General features: G+C 43.8%; 1 protein-coding gene across 2 annotated transcripts in view; it reads right to left on the bottom strand.

The window, feature by feature from the left end:
- The window catches only part of plch2a (phospholipase C, eta 2a), a 334,996-nt gene that overhangs the window by 20,607 nt on the left and 295,042 nt on the right, over positions 1 to 19,347 (bottom strand). For both annotated transcript variants that reach the window (XM_034087852.1, XM_034087851.1), the window contains 6 exons: positions 6,855 to 7,010; positions 6,007 to 6,105; positions 5,501 to 5,601; positions 4,432 to 4,520; positions 319 to 501; positions 119 to 226 (listed from right to left, as the gene is read on the bottom strand). In XM_034087852.1, the coding sequence (XP_033943743.1) occupies positions 119 to 226; positions 319 to 501; positions 4,432 to 4,520; positions 5,501 to 5,601; positions 6,007 to 6,105; positions 6,855 to 7,010 (736 nt within the window). The remainder of the gene's footprint in view (positions 1 to 118; positions 227 to 318; positions 502 to 4,431; positions 4,521 to 5,500; positions 5,602 to 6,006; positions 6,106 to 6,854; positions 7,011 to 19,347) is intronic.

Here is a 19,347-nt window from a genome sequence, read left to right as displayed (position 1 = left end):
ATACATAACATAACAAGTGAGGCTGCTAAACCTACTTGTTAATTAATGATGTCAGTATTCCTAAGGTCTTAAATAGATCAAAACTGAAATGCTGCTAATGACTCATGTCGCTGCTGACCTTCACACATGCAGGCGGGCTTCAGGATGTAGCCACAGTTCCCGTTGCTGTAGAACTTGGCTCTGTTGAGCTGCAGGACTCGGCCCTCTGATTGGTAGTTGAGAGCGACTGAAATCAAAGCAGTTCAGCTTGTTATTATCAGTCCTGACAAACTGGCAGGACAGAAAATAATGGTGGCAGAGCAGAGATGAAGCTCGTACCCAGCTGGCAGCCGGCGCTCCAGAAGGGCTGGGGGTTGAAGTTGGAGGAGTCCACGCGGTACGAGGAGGGGTAGATGCGGGACAGCTGTCTCTGGTTGAAGTGGATGAAGGAGGTGGCTTTTTGCTGCATCATCTGGTGGGCTTTGGTCTCACTGAGCGACGACACCTGCCAGCTACAGGAGGCTGATCACAGAGACATCAAATCAAACTTTACTCATATAGCACTTCTTAACACAAGTGCTTTACAAACCATAATGACAACAATGACCAACTGCAGTCAGTGTTCCCTTAAAGGTGGGGTAGGTAAGTTTCAGAAAGCGGCTCGAGATACACTTTTTGTTATATTCCATGGAATGCTCTTAAGATCCCGATAGCAATGAATATCTGAAGTGCTTTGACAAAAAAATCCATAACAAATGGAATCTGTGGAAGCCGTAATACTCAACTCATTGGGCGTGCCGTCATTGGGCGTGCATTGCAGCAGTACTTCAATGACTCGCCAGCAACAGGCGGCCACTTTCACCAGTCTGCTGACGTCATGTGCGCGTTCGTGTGTGTTGGAGGAGGTGCTCTGTAAGGAAGTCTGAAGGAAGGGGCGGATTCTTTTCGGCTGTGTACTTTCAAATTTGAGTGCACTCGAGCCGGTTTGTGAAACTTACCTACCCCACCTTTAATGTAACTTGAAGGGCTTTAGGATACCTTTTTGTATTGTATCCTGATTAAGTAATCCCATTACATTTAGTCCGTAACTCGGTGCTCTCAGCCCTCCCTTCCTCTGACTCGTTCCAACTCCTGCCTCCAAACTCTGCTGCAGAAACTCTCCTCTCTACTCTCTCATCCTCTCTGGACTCTCTCTGTCCTCTCACATCTCGGCAGGCTCGTCAGTCCCCTCCTGCTCCCTGGCTAAATGACGCACTGCGTGCTAATAGAACCGTCCTTAGGGCAGCAGAGTGGAAATGGTGGAAATCCAAACACCGTGACGACCTCCTAACCTATCAGGCTCTCCTCTCCTCTTTCTCTGCTTCCATCTCTCAGGCAAAAAGCACTTTCTTTCAAGATAAGATCCAATCTTCTTATTCCAATCCTAAAAAACTATTTTCCATCTTCTCCACCCTCTTGGACCCCCCCAAAGCCCCTCCCCCTCCTCACTTCTGTCAAGCGACTTTGTTAACCACTTTGAAAAAAAGGTTGATGATATTCGCTCTTCTTTTTCTGACTCACCTCTACTCACCGCTGGGTCACCAGACCCTCCTTTCACCAAGTGAGGTTCTTACCCTCATTACCTCTGCCCGCCCTACCACCTGTCCTCTGGACCCTATCCCTTCAAACCTCCTTCAGACTATCGCACCTGATATTCTACCGTTTCTCACCCATTTCATCAACACTTCTCTAACTTCTGGTCACTTTCCAAACAGTCTCAAGGAGGCAAGAGTAAACCCTCTCCTAAAGAAACCCACTCTCAACCCGTCTGATGTTATAAACTACAGGCCTGTCTCTCTCCTCCCGTTCCTGTCTAAAACACTTGAACGCGCTGTCTTTAAACAACTCTCCTGTTATCTCCATCAGAACAACCTTCTGGATCCGCACCAGTCTGGTTTCAAGGCAGGTCACTCCACAGAAACTGCTCTCATTGCTGTCACTGAGGAACTGCACACTGCTAAAGCAGCCTCCCTCTCCTCTGTCCTCATCCTGTTGGACCTGTCTGCTGCATTCGACACGGTGAATCATCAGATCCTCCTTCGCACTCTCTAAGAACTTGGAGTTTCAGGCTCTGCACTTTCCCTCCTCACCTCATACCTCAAAGACCGTACCTAGAGGGTAACTTGGAGAGGGACCGAGTCCGACCCTTGTCAATTAACTACAGGGGTCCCTCAGGGCTCTGTTCTTGGTCCCCTCCTCTTCTCCCTGTACACAAACTCGCTCGGATCAGTCATTAGCCCGCATGGTTTTTCATACCACTGCTACGCTGACGACACCCAATTAATTCTGTCCTTTCCCCGCTCAGAGACCCAGGTCGTCGCTCGCATCTCTGCTTGTCTAGCCGACATCTCTCAGTGGATGTCCGTTCATCACCTCAAGCTCAACCTTGACAAAACTGAACTGCTTTTCCTTCCGGGAAAAGATTTTCCCACTCTTGACCTGACTATCAACATCGGCACCTCTGTTGTTTCCCCGACTCAGACTGCAAGGAATCTGGGTGTGACCCTAGATAACAAACGGTCCTTCACTGCAAACATAACTGCTACAACCCGCTGCTGCAGATACACGCTTTACAACATCAGGAGGATGCGTCCCCAGCTGACCCAGAAAGCGACGCAGCTTCTGGTCCAGGCTCTCGTCACCTCATGCCTAGACTACTGCAACTCCCTCCTGGCTGGTCTACCTGCATGTGCCATCCGACCTCTGCAGCTCATTCAGAATGCAGCGGCTCGTCTGGTCTTCAACCTTCCTAAGTTTTCCCACACCACTCCGCTCCTCCGCTCCCTTCACTGGCTTCCGGTAACTGCTAGAATTCACTTCAAGACACTGGTACTTGCGTACCATGCTGCAAATGGATCTGGCCCTTCCTACATCCAGGACATGGTTAAACTGTACACCCCAGCGCGTGCTCTATGCTCTGCATCAACCAAACGGCTTGCTGCACCCTCGCTGCGAGGGGGACCCAAGTTCCCATCAGCAAAAACACGTGGGTTTGCTATCCTGGCTCCAAAATGGTGGAATGAGCTCCCCATTGAAATCAGGACAGCAGAAAGCTTACACACCTTCCAGACTGAAAACTCATCTCTTTCGACTCCACCTCGAGCGATAGAATGACTAACAAAGAACTGCTAACAGAGCACTTATATACTAATAAAGGACGGGCTTATCTATAGCCAGTTGAGTAGCACTTGAAACGATTGGCTCTTTGAAACCTGATGTTCTTATATGATTCTGTTTTCTTCAAGGTTATGTCTTCCTGGTCGAATGTACTTATTGTAAGTCGCTTTGGATAAAAGCGTCAGCTAAATGCAATTTATAAAACGGACAAGTCAAATCAAGCAATCTGATTGGTTCTTAGCCGTGATATACTGAGCGTATACCACGGGTAGAATTGTAAGTTACTTTTTACGTCAAGTCAGTATCCCTCCGCGTCTGAGAAAAACAGTATACCGTTGGGCTGAAAAGCAAACTGCCTGCAGTTTGCTTTTCAGATTGCTTGATTTGACTTGTCAGTTTTATAAATATATTTACATTTCTTCCGTTACGGAACAAACTTACAAAGCATAAGATGGAAACATTTAAGATTAACTTGGACCTCCGGGGGGGTCTTACTATGGAGGAGTGGATTGAGGAGTGCCTCTCCAGAGAGCACCTAAAGGACGACATGCAGAGCTACGTGAAGAGCAGGTAGACCAACTGAAAAAGTAGCACAATTCAAAAGCTTTCTGATGCGGGTCTTGAAACAAAGCAGAGAAATTATGACCGTTAGTGGCCACAGGTGCGAAAGCTCTCTCTCTCGAGCTACCGTAAGCCGAATCTCGGGGACCGGAGAAAGTGGAGCAATATTCTCACCACGCCAAGCAACAGCCTAGAACAACCTCAACAAGTAACCACGTAAGCCATTCTACTGATGCTGGACAGGTTTTCAGTGGCTGCACAATAAACGGCAACATACAAATGAATGTAAATAAATAGCCAAATAATGGATCAACGCTCTCTGTCTAATATGTTCGCTAGCTGTTAGTGTTGTTGCATAGCAACCACGTCGCACTATGTTTCGCGCAGAAGGCAACGGAGGGACTATTTTATTTTGAACATCATTATTTACGAATAAAAACTATTTAAATTAGAGTGTGTATTTTTTTCGCACATTGCCACACTTGGTAACCATTTTATAAAAGCAATAGCTCACTTCAGGCCGTGATATATGCTCATTATATCACAGCTAAGGGGGTTGTCGACCCTCCGCTTCGCGTCGGGCCGAACCACGCCCCTTAGCTGTGATATAATGAGCATATACCACGGCCTGTCGTGAGCTATTGCTTAAGTAACTTCCCTAGCCTGCCAGAAAGTGGTGTTTTATGTCCGCTCCACACTGTTAGCACTTAGCCTCAGGTTAGCAGAAGCGCTCACGTTGTGCCTCGATGTCGTAGAGACCCACGGAGCACGTGTACTTCACCAGATCAGACAGAGCCCGGGACAACTTCATGGTCTTCTTCTTTCTGGAAGGTTTAACAAGAAGTCAAAGGTTACAGTAGACACAGAAATGTAAAGTAGGGCTGTCACATTCTCAGACTTTCATTACCGCAATATTATAACCGTGTCATCACTATTGTTGTAGTACATTTATCATTAAGTGTCATTTACAGTAAGTATATAACTTCCTTCTCTGGTTTGATTTTCCCGCGGTTTGAATTCACATCTAGCTACTTCATTTTCACTTCCTTAGAACAGACAGAAGGCTGTTTCTTCAACCATTGTTAGGATTGATATTAGGTTTGTAATGACCATGTATGCACATTTCAAATATCTGGCCAACACTTCCTGTAATGTATATTGCCTTGCTGAGACCTTCCCTTTCTTTGTGTTTTGAGTGTATAAAGTACTTGTATTTTCTGTTGTACGTGGTCAGATCTTGGTGCTATTGCTAGTGCAGGACTTCCCCTTCCAGCTAGAAATACGTTTGATTCTGTTAAATGCTATAACTCCTTATTAAATAACACTACTTTGGTTTAAGCTTGTATATTTTTTCTTTTCTTTCCAGAAGGTGAGCGTGGAATTTCCACCACAACTATAAATATCACACTTCTCAGTTCAGAATGTATATGTGTGTGTGTGGCCTAGCATTACTATACTTGTGGGGACCTAAATCTGTTTACACAGTCACGTGTGGGGACTCGCCTCCCTTATGGGGACAAAATGGAGGTCCCCATAAGGGGAATCATTCATTTTAGGTTGAAGACTTGGTTAGGGTAAGGGTAAGGGTAAGGGTAAGGGTTAGGGTTAGGGTTAGGCATGTGTTGGTTATGGTTAAGGTTAGGATAAGTCTCCAGGAAATGCATGTAAATCAATGTAATGTCCCCTGAAGTGATATACATGGTATGTGTGTGTGTGTGTGTGTGTGTGTGTGTGTGTGTGTGTGTGTGTGTGTGTGTGTGTGTGTGTGTGTGTGTGTGTGTGTGTGTGTGTGTGTGTAGCTTACTTGTTGTGGTGCAGAGGGGCCCGGGAGGCGCTGCTCGTACTCTCCTGATCCGTGTCCGTGTCTTCGAAACTCGACGTCTTCTTCAGCTTGGTGACCTTTTTCTGCAAAAGAAGGGGAACACGTGAGGAGCCAGAGAATACCGGAGACAGTAACAACCTTCATCAGATGATACTTTTAGAATACAAAAGTTTTTCTTGGAACACAAGTTATCTCTTGTAGAGGTTAATGAGAACACAAAGACACAAACTAAGGCAATCACTGCCACTATTGAGCAGTCCATTAAATATTTATCATGAATTATCCATTAGTTAGTCAGTCCGACTTCATTTCAGCCCTGCATTTAATAGAACAGATCAGATCAAAGTGTTCTTAGTTTAACTTGCTGACCATTGCCCTTTTTAAATAAATTCAAGCTACAGTACAGTGTGAATAAAGTTGAAACTGGAAGCCCTGTGTTCTCATCACATGTGGGATATTGGAAAAGAGTCTTCAAAGTAAAAGCTAACCTTGCGTTTAGAGAAACTCCCCATGAAGGAGCGTCCTGTCCTCTTGTTGCTGCAGGGGTTAGCCTCGTCCCCCGTGTCTGTCCCCTCCTCACTCTTACCCTGACAGCAGAGGAGAGACAGGTTAGGAGACATGCTTGAGATTTGTAAGAGAACTTATTAAAGAAACTGTTACTCTCTGCTAGACATAAGGAACAGTTACACAGAGGAACCTGAACATGACAAATGGTGTATGACACAAGGGCTGCTGGGAGTTATTGCTCATTCGTGATGTCTGAAATTTGACAAATAAAACCTGAAACTACCTTAACCTCTGGGAAGAGAACGTCTGAATGTGAAAATGAAGCCTTATATAAACAGGCTTGGGAGAAACAGATGACATGTAAGAGGATTATGTTATCAGGATAAAAAAAGTTAACTGTATTCCCTTCCAGTTACATAAAAAAAAAATATGAAATCAGATTACTGTTACATTTCTAATAACTATGGATTTCTAGCATGATTCCATCCATCCATCCATCTTCTCCCGCTTATCCGTGGTTGGGTCGCGGAGGTAGCAGTTCCAGCAGAGAGCCCCAAACGGTCCTTTCCCTGGCCACATCATTCAGCAGGTGAACCTATATGTTCATACAATAGTGTGTGTGAGCTTAACTGTGTGTATTAAACTAAAACGGAGCATTTTCTGTCAGCTCAGATTTTATTTATGCTTTTTTAAACTGTAGTGTGTGCTCATGTGTTTCAGTGTTGGTGAAAATACTACTGCCTGAATATGCTTCATGAAACGCAGCTGTTCCTGTAAATAGCAAAGGAATTATTTTTTTAACAAACGATAAATCTTTCGAACAATTTACCTTGGAACCCGTGTTGTCGGTGGACTTCCCGGCGGGGGGGAGGGCTGCGATGGTGAAGCTGTCGGGGTCTTCTCTGTCTCGGATCTTGGACTCCTTCATCAGGTTGTCCAGCTTCTTCTTGGCCAGGTTCTCCACCTGCTTCCTGTTGGCTGTAGTCTGCAGGAGGGGGGGAGCAGTTACACACACTGACCCGGAGTACATCACACAAGGGCTGCTGGGAGTCATGGATCAGTCTGAAATGTCCTCTACAACAGTACTTCTCAAAGTGTGGTCCGCGGACCACTGGTGGTCCGTGAGCGCCCCCTAGTGGTCCGTGAGTATATTGGTAACATTTCACATTTGAAATAAATAAATCTACTACTCCGCAATGGACCGAGCTTAAGTTTCACTTTCGATTGCATGATATAGCCCAGATAAGCACCTTCATCACACATGTTGCCACTTGTTTGTACAATGTTCAGGCGATTTGTAAAAAACAATGTGTTTTTGGATATTTGTGGAGTTGGGTGGTCCGCGAGTGTTTTTTTATTGGTTAAGTGGTCCTTGGTATGAAAAAGTTTGAGAAACCCTGCTCTACAACTGATTTTAGTGGGCAGCTGCATTTATTGAGACGGTGTTATAATGCTGAAATTAGATGATAAGTTATGTGAGTTTAAAATGAGTGATGTGAGCAGACTTGAGGGGGGGAGGACACCTCGAACTTTCTTTATCTTTAGTGTCTTTTCTTATTCCTGAGACCAATTCTGATAATCCTCGAGCCTCAAAGGGCGGAGCAGCGAGCCCAGCAACGTCCCGCCAACACGGCACCCAGACCCCACGCAGCATTCTCATCTGTTTGTCATTACTGGTGTCATTTTCTGGTTGCTAACAAACGCCATTGTAACACATAATCACACATCAGAGCACAGTGGGCTCACTGGGAGGGGGGGCAGGAGCTCCAACAAGGCGTGTAGGACAGAGAGTGAATACACATACGTTACAGAGATGCTTATTTACAGGAAACTAATTTATTAAATAAAGACCAGCTAAGGCTTCAAAGAGCAGGATTTACACAGGTATTCTCCTGCACAGAGATGTGCAGTTTGAAGAGTCAACATCCATAAGGGACAAAAATGGTCGTTACATAATTATTCAAGGTAAACTGTTCAATAAGCCAGTAGTGCTTGCGAATGTGTATGCCCCAAATTGGGATGACGTTGATTTCTTCAGGAATCTGTTCTCACTGTTGCCAGGCCTAGACTCGCATGATTTTATATTAGGGGGGGACCTAAATGGTGTCCTAGACTCTGTGCTAGATCGTTCTGGCAGTAAGGTCACCACACCTAATAAATCAGCAAGCTGCATAAATACATTCCTTCAAGCCTACGGAGTGATTGACCCCTGGAGATTTAAATACCCGACTTCCAAACAGTTCTCTTTTTTCTCCCCAGTACACCAAACCTACTCTAGAATTGATTGTTTTTTAATAGACCAAAAATGATTGCCCATAACTACACAGGTGGAATACAACAGTATAGTCATATCAGACCATTGCCCAGTACTTGTGAAGCTCCGTTTCCAGGAAGATATACTCCGCCAACACGTATGGCGCCTTAATCCTAGGCTGTTGCGGAAACAAACTTTGTTGACTTTAGAAACACACAAATAGATTTCTTTCTCGAAACCAATGAGTCCCCAGAGATAAGTTATTTCACTTTATGGGAAACCATGAAAGCATATGTAAGGGGGCAAGTGATATCTTATAACTCTGGTGAAACTAAAAGGAAATTCAAACGAGCTACAGAATTGATTGATAGGATTAAAGTGATTGACCGATTACATTCAGTATCGCCTTCGGAGAATCTTTACAAGGAGAGAATTTCGCTTCAGACAGAATTTGATTCTCTGTCCAATGGGGACGCTGTAGATCTTCACTTAAAATCACGCTTTAATTTCTACGAACATGGGGAGCGTGCCAGCAAGCTTCTGTGCCATCAACTTAGACAGTCAGCAACAGCAGGTTTTATATCTGCAATAAAAGATGAGGAAGGTAATATTGTCACAGACCAAAAAAACATGAATGCCCAGTTCCAGTGTTTCTATGAGAATCTGCACACCTCGGGGGCAAGTAGCAAGGAATTAGTAGATGACTTCTTTAGTCACATTGAAATGCCCTCCTTGGATGAATCAGACAAATCTGGACTGGAGAGAAATATAACTTTAACAGAGATTGACAACGCAATTAAAAAAATGAAGCCTGGAAAAGCACCAGGCCCTGAGAGGTTTGCCCCTAAACTACTGCCGCCATTAGTAAAGGTATTCGAGGAGGTCCTGGTTAGGAAGGCTCTTCCCCCAACTAGGCATCTATCTCATTATTACTCAAAAAGAATAAAGATCCGTTGTTGTGTGAATCATATCGCCCGATTAATCTTTTATGTTGCGACTATAACATTCTAACCAAGGTCCTAGCAGGGAGGCCTGAGAAAATCATGCCTAAATTGATACATCCAGATCATACTGGTTTCATTGTGGGTAGACAACTTTCAAGCAACCTCCGCCGTGTGTTCAATGTTATCTACCAGCCCAACAATGTCGAACCTGAACTTCTTATATCCTTGGATGCACAGAAGGCGTTTGATAGGATTGAATACAATTACCTGTTCACTGCGCTCGAGGAGTTCGGCTTCGGCCCTACTTTTTGTTGGCTGATCAAGATCCTTTATACAGCGCCTAAAGCTTCAATTCGAACTAATGGGATAATGTCTCATTATTTCCCACTTTTCCGTGGGACACAACAGGGTGTCTACTGAGCCCCCAGATATTCCATATTGCTATGGAGCCCCTGGCAATACTGTTAAGAGAGACCGCTAGTCTAACTGGAGTGCAAAGGGGGGGAGAATTGCATAAGTTGTCGCTCTATGCATATGATCTTCTTCTTTTTCTTTCGGAGCCCCATGCCACTATACCTATTGCCTTGGAACTTATCGCCGAGTTTGGCCGGGTGTCGGGCTATAAACTGAACCTGAGTAAAGGATAAAGCACGTCAAATGTCATTTCAGAACTTCCCTCTCTCTGTGTGTAAGGACAGCTTTACATACCTAGGTGTCTGTGTCACGTACACATACAAAGGTCTGATGGAATCACTTGAAAACAGTGCTTGGTAAGGCTAAACTGGACATGGAGAGATGGTCGACTCTCCCCCTGTCACTAGTTGGCAGGATTCATTCTGTTCAAATGACGATCATGCCCAGGTTCTTATTTCTGTTTCAGACAATCCCAATCTTCATCCCTAAATCCTTCTTTAGGGAATTAAATAAATGCACTTCCACTTCGGTCTTTAACCGATGGACTGTCCACTCCAAGTAGGGAATGAGTCCTTACCCCAAGTGAAGGAGTTCAAGTATCTCGGGGTCTTGTTCTCGAGTGAGGGAACAATGGAGCGTGAGATGGGCCGGAGAATCGGAGCAGCGGGAGCGGTACTGCAGTCGCTTTACCGCACCGTTGTGACGAAAAGGGAGCTGAGTCAGAAGGCAAAGCTCTCTGTCTACCGGGCCATTGTCGTTCCTACCCTCACCTATGGTCATGAAGGATGGGTCATGACCGAAAGTACGAGATCGTGGATACAAGCGGCCGAGATGGGTTTTCTCCGCAGGGTGGCTGGTGTCTCCCTTAGGGATGAGGTGAGAAGTTCGGTCATCAGGGAGGGACTCGGAGTTGAGCCGCTCCTCCTTCGCGTCGAAAGGAGCCAGTTGAGGTGGTTCGGGCACATAGTTAGGATGCCACCTGGGCGCCTCCCTAGGGAGGTGTTCCAGGCACGTCCAGCTGGGAAGAGACCAAGGGGTAGACCTAGGACCAGGTGGAGGGATTATATCTCTTCGCTGGTCTGGGAGCGCCTTGGGATCCCCCAGTCAGAGCTGGTTGATGTCGCCAGGGAAAAGAAAGTTTGGGGCTCTCTGCTGGAACTGCTACCCCCGTGACCCGACCACGGATAAGCGGGAGAAGATCGATGGATGGATGGACTTCCACTTTTATTTGGAATAAAGCTGTACCTCGAATTAGGAAAGAGTATTTGGAAAGGCTAAAGGGGGAGGGTGGTTTGTCCTTACCAGGGTTGGGAGGGTTACTTTGTAAATGTAATCAGTTACTGATTACTGATTACATGGCTCTGAAAGTAATCCGAATACAGTTACAGTTAATCAACGTAATCAGATTACTTTTAGATTACTTTCTTTTTCCATCACAGATGGTATGTTTTGGTGAACAGGAGACACAAAAAGCAAAAGGAAACTGAACGTGTTTTTACTGTTTTAATGGCTTATCAAGAGCACAACTGAAACATAACCTCTGAAACGATGTAACAACATAATACACTTGTTGGGGATGCAGCTTGGGATGTGAGGAGTGAGGGACACGGCTTAGAACGGGCGTGTCGCCTTCTGTCCTGCCAACACTGGCCAACACTGAATTAAAATGTTGAACTCGGACTTCATTTTAAGGACATTTCGGCCAGGGGTGGAGAGCTATATTTGTTTAAGCACCGGATTGGCAAAACAGGAGAGTGTGTGCACCAGTCTGCCTTGATCTATGAATTCATGTCCGTGACTCTCACAGTATCTGCTGCCCACAGCTGCTTTATAGAAGGAAAACCTCCTTCACTTTATGACCTCTCTGCAGCACCAGGAGGCAGCGGGAGGGTTAACTCAGCCTCTGAAGAAGAGCGCGCCGCGCAGTGCCTTTCACGCACCGCCTTTCACGCACCGCCTTTCACGCACCGCCTTCACTGTGTATACCTTCAGAAATAATCATTAGTAAGGCTAAAGAGCGACCGCAGGCTGATGTGTTTTAACCACACACACCTATACACACACACATGCAGACTTTTGTTCCTCCATGTTTCGTTGTTATTGTTTCACTGAGCGAGCGGACCCGCGATTTTTTTTCAAACGCTTTTTTGGTCCATCTGCGGCGGCTCTGATGATTTGAATCGGCTGTACCTACTAGTAATGAATATTACATGTTGAGAGGAAATCTTTCCACCAATAATTCCAATAAGTAATCCAAAATGTATTCACTTTAGGTTTACGAAAGTAACTGTGGGCGGGCGGGGGGGGGTGCCCGAAAAAAAAAAAATATTTATTGACTTTTCATTCCTGTATATTTTGCGCAAAGATGGCACTGTTTGTCAGAGCACTTCATCCTTCTGGGATTTCATGAAGAACAGCTCCAACGCCTGTGTGTATGGGAACACCTCTGGTGTTGGTCCATTAACTGCCAGTGTTTCCCACAGATCTGTTTCCCACATATCTGAAATAGCGGTAGTGGTGGTAGCGATGGCAGAGCGAACAGGTACAGGCAGGGCCCATAATGATAGCCCTATAATTTAAATCTACTACCCACACATGAACATATGGAAATGGGTTACTATTTAAAAAAATAAATGTATTTATAAATGTATTTAGGAACCTATCCATGTGATTTTTAGTGGGGGTCGAATCCTCTATGGGGGTCCAGGGGCATGCCCCCCCGGTAAGATTTATTTTTTATTTTGGAGTTAAATGCATCAATCTGGTGCATTTTGAGGGGAAAATATAGAGACTAGATCTATGGAAACACCTATATTAAACATAACTGTATACATTTCAATAATCATAAAATCATGGCCATAACCAATAACATACCATTTCCAATATGAAAAAAACACTGAAACTTGATTATTAATTTATTTTTGGTTCATTTATAGTGAGTGTGTGTGCTCCTGAATCAGCCTCTCCTGTCTCCCTCCTCTCCCCCTGCTCCTCTTTGAGGCAGCAGCAAAGACTAGTTTTCTCTCAACAAGTTTTAAAAGTGTATCTTACCTTTTTTCACCTTAATATGTGTTTACATAACTGGTGACCACACCGTTTGAGACCCACTGAGAACTTAAAGTTAACTTTCTAAACACTCAGAGAGTCCTTTACCTCACCTGAGCTGAGGTTATCCCGAGCTGGAATGACACACAGAGACCAATCAAGGGCTTTGATTTATGATCTGTATGACAGTGGCCATGTCGGCAGGCCACATCATGTGGACAGCCAGTCACCCTGTGTGAGGCAGGCCACTTAACAGGCCAGAAGGAGGCGAGATCAGTGCAAGGGAGCGAGGAATCATTGTCCACAAGTTAATCTATCGCAGATGGCGTCGTGGTTACGGACGAATAAAAAAAAAAATTATATAAAAAAAAATTATTAAAAAATTATTAAAAAAAAACCTAAATGGGTCGCGAAATATACTTGGGCGGCCGTAAATATACCTGGGCGGCCCGCCCAAGTATAGTCTATGTGTGGGAAACCTTGGATTACTCGTTTTTCAAATGTAACGCGAGCTGAATACAGTTACTTGATTTTTGTATTCTGATTACGTAACGCCGTTACATGTATTCCGTTACAACCCAACCCTGGTCCTTACCCAATTATGTGTATTATTATTGGGCTGCCAACATCCACAAGCTGATGTTTTGTGTTGATGTGACGGACGAATCCCCAGTTTGGTCTGTAAAGGAGCAGCATTCAAGTAATCCAGTGTCACTTTGCTCTTTAATTTGCGCACCACTACCCTCGAGTAAAAACTACTGGACGAATAACACAGTCATCCGAGGCTCTCTAAAGATATGGACTCAGTTTAGAATTCATTTCAAACACAAACAGGCACTTATTGCTTCCCCAATTCTGGCAAATGTACATTTTTCTCCAACTCTCACTGATCCATCTGTTCGGTTGTGGCGTGGGAGAGGGATTAGGTGTGTTAAAGATCGTTTTAAAAATGGACACTTTATTTCTTTTGAGCAGTTAAAGAAGGCTTTCAATATCCCAGTCATGTTTCTTCAGATATTTGCAGATACGTAGTTATGTCAGGACCCACTTCTCTCTAGCAGCCCCACAGAGTACCTGGATTGATGACTGTTTAAATATGGATCCCTGTGACAGGGGTCTGGTGTCTGTGTTATATGACAATATTCAGAGGGTCGCCGCTCCGTCGCTTAATCACTCAATGAGGCAATGAGAGGAAGAGCTGGGAATAACTATATCAGATACTATTTGGCAGGCAGCAAATCGATTTGTCCACTCATCCTCAATGTGCATTAGACATGTCCTGCTACAATTTAAAGTTCTGCATAGGTTACATCTATCTGCAAGTAAACAGGTCTAGACCCAACCTGCATCAGGTGCAGTCGGGACTCGGCCAGCCTAAGTCACATGTGTTGGCTCTGTCCAAAACTGGCCCCTTTTTGGACTGGTATATTTAAACCCTTTTCGTACATGTGTAACCCGGCGGTGGATGCTAACCCATTGACGGCATTATTTGGCGTGGTCACACAGGAGACACGAATAACAACTGACCAGGCTGAGGCTGAGGCATTCTCTACCCGACTTGCTAGGCGTCTGATACTCTTTAGTTGGAAGAAGGCAGCACCGCCGTCTCACACGCGCTGGGTAGAGGAAGTAATGTCCCATCTGAAACTTGAGCAGCTAAAGCACACTACCCGGGGCTCTATCGCAAAGTACTATAAGGTCTGGCAACCATTTCTGTTCTACTTTGAGAATTAATTCTCTAACATTGAAATAACGTAGCCCCCCCCCCCCACATTGTTTTTTATTCATTTATGTTTTCATTTTTACTTTTGGTTATTTAACCATGTCGTTTTTAATTTAATAATTTACTTGTATGTTTACTTTCTATATACATACTTTGTATCTCTTTTGGATGTCAATTGATATTTTGTATACTTTCTGTGTGTGCTGTATTTTTGAATGTTGAGTGCTGCTGTTTGTTATATGTGGAAAATAAATACAAATATTTGAATAATAATAAAATATACATTTAATTAAATCTAGATGAAGTGACCCAATACGCTTTATTAAGATCCTAATGTAAAAGAAAGCTTGTACTATAACTAAAAAGAACATGCAGGATCCTCCACACATTCAGAAGGTGCAGGGATGAAGCATCACACATGTCACATGATGCAGGAGCTCCACACTGATGGGTAATGAATGCGTGTCCACATGAGACAGGATGGCACTGGGACATTATACAGATGGATCAATGGAAGATGTCCTTATTGAGAGATTACTGCTGAATGCTTTGTAGAGAATATAACGCACATGCTGAGGTCAGCCTCATGGGGGCAGTGTCTCCACTGCAGAGAGCAGGCAGCAGCAGCATGCTCCATGAGAGAGGCCCAATTCCAAATCACACCCTACCCACTCCCACTCCGTGACGGGGCGGGAGGCTCCCTCCTGTCAGATGGAGGGAGTAAACACAGCAGCAAGCTTTGGGAATGCCTCCCCTCTCTCGGCAGAAACAGGAAGTGCCGTAACTGTATGTAACAACTGTTTCAAATCAGCTTCTCTTGGACAAAAATGGAAATGTATAACTAAAATAAAACTCCAAACATCTTGAATTGTGTTACTTTTTTGTAAAGCTCTTTTAGTTTTAAACCTGATGTTTATAAGCTTCTTAGTTTTTGCAACAGTCTGTAAATATACACAACTTTATAATAAAATGCAACAGATCCTAAGTAAAAAAGATATGAGGTTATCATGAGGTTGTTAACATCGCAGTTTACCAGGAACCGTTTGTCAACGCTGTGTGTTTCCTGACGGACACACGCAGCGTTGAGTGCAGTCAGGTGGAGCAGCAGGGGAAGTCAGCACCGATGCAGACTCGCTGAGGGCTTGGTAGCCCACTCCCCCTCCACACTTGTTGGTTTGGACCCTCCACACAAACGGAGGGTTAGTGTGTAGGGGGGATTGGAATTGGGCCAGAGTGTCAACACACTGATAGGTGGATATGATGCAGGAAGATGGCAGATTGTGTGCATAATTGACTATGCAAGGCAAGGCAAGGCAAGTTTATTTATAGAGCACTTTTCAACGCAAGGCAATTCAAAGTGCTTTACAAAAAAAAAAAATGAAAGACATTAAGCATTAAAAAAGAAAAGCTAATCAAATAAACATTAAGCATTTATGCTTTAATCTTTCCTAATACTTCATTGGATCAGCTATCACACCTCATCTTCATTTTCACTGAACAAATAATTGTTTCAGAGGTTTTTACTGCCGGACAAAATGCTGTTTTGGCGGGTAATTATAGCTTCTTTTAAATGCAAACACCTAAAGCCTCAGTACTGATGTCCTTTTGTGAATACATTTTAACACTCGTCTGTGAGTCATAGAAAGAGTTTCCATCTAAACTTCATCAGTTGGAATAACAAAAAATACAACAACATTAGCCTTCTATTGAAAATGTGAAAGAGTTTTGACATCTGACCAAAAGTTAAATGGTTTTGGGGTTCTGAGATTCAATTCAGAATTCTTACTTTTTTCTAAGAACCCAACACATTAAAAAGATTTGTACTACTTTAGGTCGGATAAAAAAAAAAAGTGTATATTTTATTTCCAGCAAGGCTATGCGACTTTTCTACTTGAAACATTGCCCTCCCTATAGCTGCCATTTTAAAGTTTTAAAGAGTTATAACCGATATATTTATTTATATATATATATAAACATTTAGTGTTTATGAGTAACACTGTCTCCATTTTTATGAATACCAAAAAGTCACCTTTAAAGGTGCATGCTTGGTTCCAAATAGAGAATCATGACACATGTGATGGAGCATAGCGTATGATGAGAAGGTATGGCAGATGACTGGGGATGGTTTTGAGGTGGTTTGAGGAGAAGGAGCTTCGTATACAGTACCTTCCACTTTGAAAAGAAGCAAGCAACAGTAGAAGAGAAGGACACACAGGAAGAGAGAAGAGCAGGACATGAGAACACATAGCCAGAGAGAAAGAGACAAAGCAAACAGCAGAGAAGAGACAGGAGGAAAACACTCAGTGACCAGAGCTTAGATTAGAGGGGCCGTATTCTGCTCACGTCCAGGTTCATATTAACATGTAGTGTCTCTACTGTGACATGCCTCCATGCTTTAATGTTCACAAAGAGCCCCGTCTGCTCTGATTGGTTAGAAGGCCGGCTCTGATGTGACTGGTCAACTGCTTAGAGATGTCCCGGCCCTTATTAACATTAACCCAACATGGCCTCTGTAACATAAGGAACAGGAAATACACACTTTGACATTCGGTTCTGTTGGACAGAAACAGCTGCCTGTAGAGATACGTGTGGAAAAGAAAGAGCAGGTACATACATCTCCGTTCATCAGCTTGCAGTCGTCCTCCATCTCATCAGCACTGTCCTCGTCCGACACGTCACCTTCCTCAGCGTCTTCGTCGATGTTGGGGGGCAGTTTCTTCCCCTGGGGGAGAGCAGAAAGAGTCAGTATAGCTTCATGCAGCTTTCCTTTCATCCATGTGTTGGTCAGGGCACCTTTAAGCTAGATGGGCCTTGGTTTTCTCTAGAGCTGACCAGCTGACTGCAGGTGAACAAGTCACTTCCTTCATTACAACGATGAGGCACTTTGCTTTACATGATATTTTCTAATTTAACGTCACAACAAATGAAAGTGAATTACTGTTATTTCTAGTGCACTCAAGATGTTTTAATATCATCAGTTTCTTTACAAATTAAGACTATTGCATAACATTTTTCAAACATATGATATTTTGTTACAAATTAAAGTAGCCATAGTACATACAAACAAAATGGCTTAGATGATTCATCAAGTAGCTGATTGGAAGATAACAAGTTTAAGTAAATTAGAGTTTTTTGGGTGTTTTTTAAATAGATATTATTTGCCATTTATTACTTACTTGGTTTTTTAATACGTTAAGTTAACATTGTACTTACTTTGACTTATAACAGAGTGTTTTAACTGTGTGCTGTCAGTACTTCAACTTAGGTAAAGGATCTAAATACTTTTCCACTACTCGTGTACATCAATCATCCCAGTGTTAGTTCTCTGCTTTTCAGTCCTGCTCATTTAAAAAGTGTGCACCAAATGTTCATTCAGAATTCCATCAGAGTCAAAACATTTGTTTTCCCAAAACTAAATCCAATCACATTTTATCTTTTACAATTACTTTGAGCTGAAAAAATGTACTCACGCCTAACTACACGACAGAAAGTTCTTAATTTAAAAATTCAACAGGAATTTGCAGACTATGTTTACGGTAACTTGAGATATACATAGCAACACATATATATCAGGTGTCAGAAGCCAGACTTTCCCTCTGCTTCAAAGCCAGCCTTCTTCTTTCATAGTGTGAAGGTGTGAATGTGAAAACAGCAGCCGCTCTGACAGAATAAAAACACTCTGTCACATTTAAACTCCCTGCCTGAAGTCTGGAGGAATGCGCCTCGTCTGCCAGAGACTGCAGCTCACATTCTGACACTACTATTATTCTTTTCTCTCTGCCATTGTTCTCCCTGCCTTGTTAGAACCTTTACTTCACCACGTTGATAATTGCAGTCAGATACAAATAACTTTGCCTATCAGTTGTGCTGATGAATCACATGGCTATTTCAGAAGGGGTTTATGGGGATTACATGTCACCAACCAATGCTACCGTCAGTGTGGGACTTCAGGTTCACTACATCTACCATTATCCTGAAGAGAGTGTTGAATACTATTCTGTAATCCAAACGAGGAATGGTCCGACAGTCACATCACCACCGCTAAGCTAAAGGTGGCAGTAGTAGTTTGATGAAGCTACTTGTTAGCATCCATCGTCTTTTGGACACAAAGAGGCTTCGGTCATTCACCAGTTTTTTTTTTTTTTTATGTAGTAGAACAAATGCAAATCTTTTCGCTTTTTTCTAAATCTTATTTCAGGCATCTTTCCAAAATCACGTAAAAAAAGAAAGTTTCCGGTAAATGTTTTTTGTCCTTGTGTCGTGTCTTAATATTTGTCCTCGTTGATGTTGCAAATGGAGCTGCTGTGATGCAAGTAACGTTTCAGACTCGAACGGCTAATTCATTATTATCGTATAATTGCATCACTCCATCTCAGTGTTGGAGCTTTATTGTCTCAATATGTTTCCTGTTACAAAAGTGATATGTGTGGCCTGAGACAAGACCCAGGGCTACCTGAACACTGTCCCAGGGCTACCTGAACACTGTCCCAGGGCTACCTGAACACTGTCCCAGGGCTACCTGAACACTGTCCCAGGGCTACCTGAACACTGGCCCAGGGCTACCTGAACACTGTCCCAGGGCTACCTGAACACTGTCCCAGGGCTACCTGAACACTGTCCCAGGGCTACCTGAACACTGGCCCAGGGCTACCTGAACACTGTCCCAGGGCTACCTGAACACTGGCCCAGGGCTACCTGAACACTGGCCCAGGGCTACCTGAACACTGGCCCAGGGCTACCTGAACACTGTCCCAGGGCTACCTGAACACTGGCCCAGGGCTACCTGAACACTGGCCCAGCTCAGTTAGGAGACATGCTTGAGATTTGTAAGAGAACTTATTAAAGAAACTGTTACTCTCTGCTAGACATAAGGAACAGTTACACAGAGGAACCTGAACATGACAAATGGTGTATGACACAAGGGCTGCTGGGAGTTATTGCT

This window comes from Pseudochaenichthys georgianus, chromosome 7 (assembly GCF_902827115.2).
Source record: "Pseudochaenichthys georgianus chromosome 7, fPseGeo1.2, whole genome shotgun sequence".
In the NCBI taxonomy this organism is placed as follows: Eukaryota; Metazoa; Chordata; class Actinopteri; order Perciformes; family Channichthyidae; genus Pseudochaenichthys; species Pseudochaenichthys georgianus.
The sequence above is the reverse complement of the archived record's forward strand: the minus strand, read 5'-3'. Positions and strand labels throughout refer to the sequence as shown.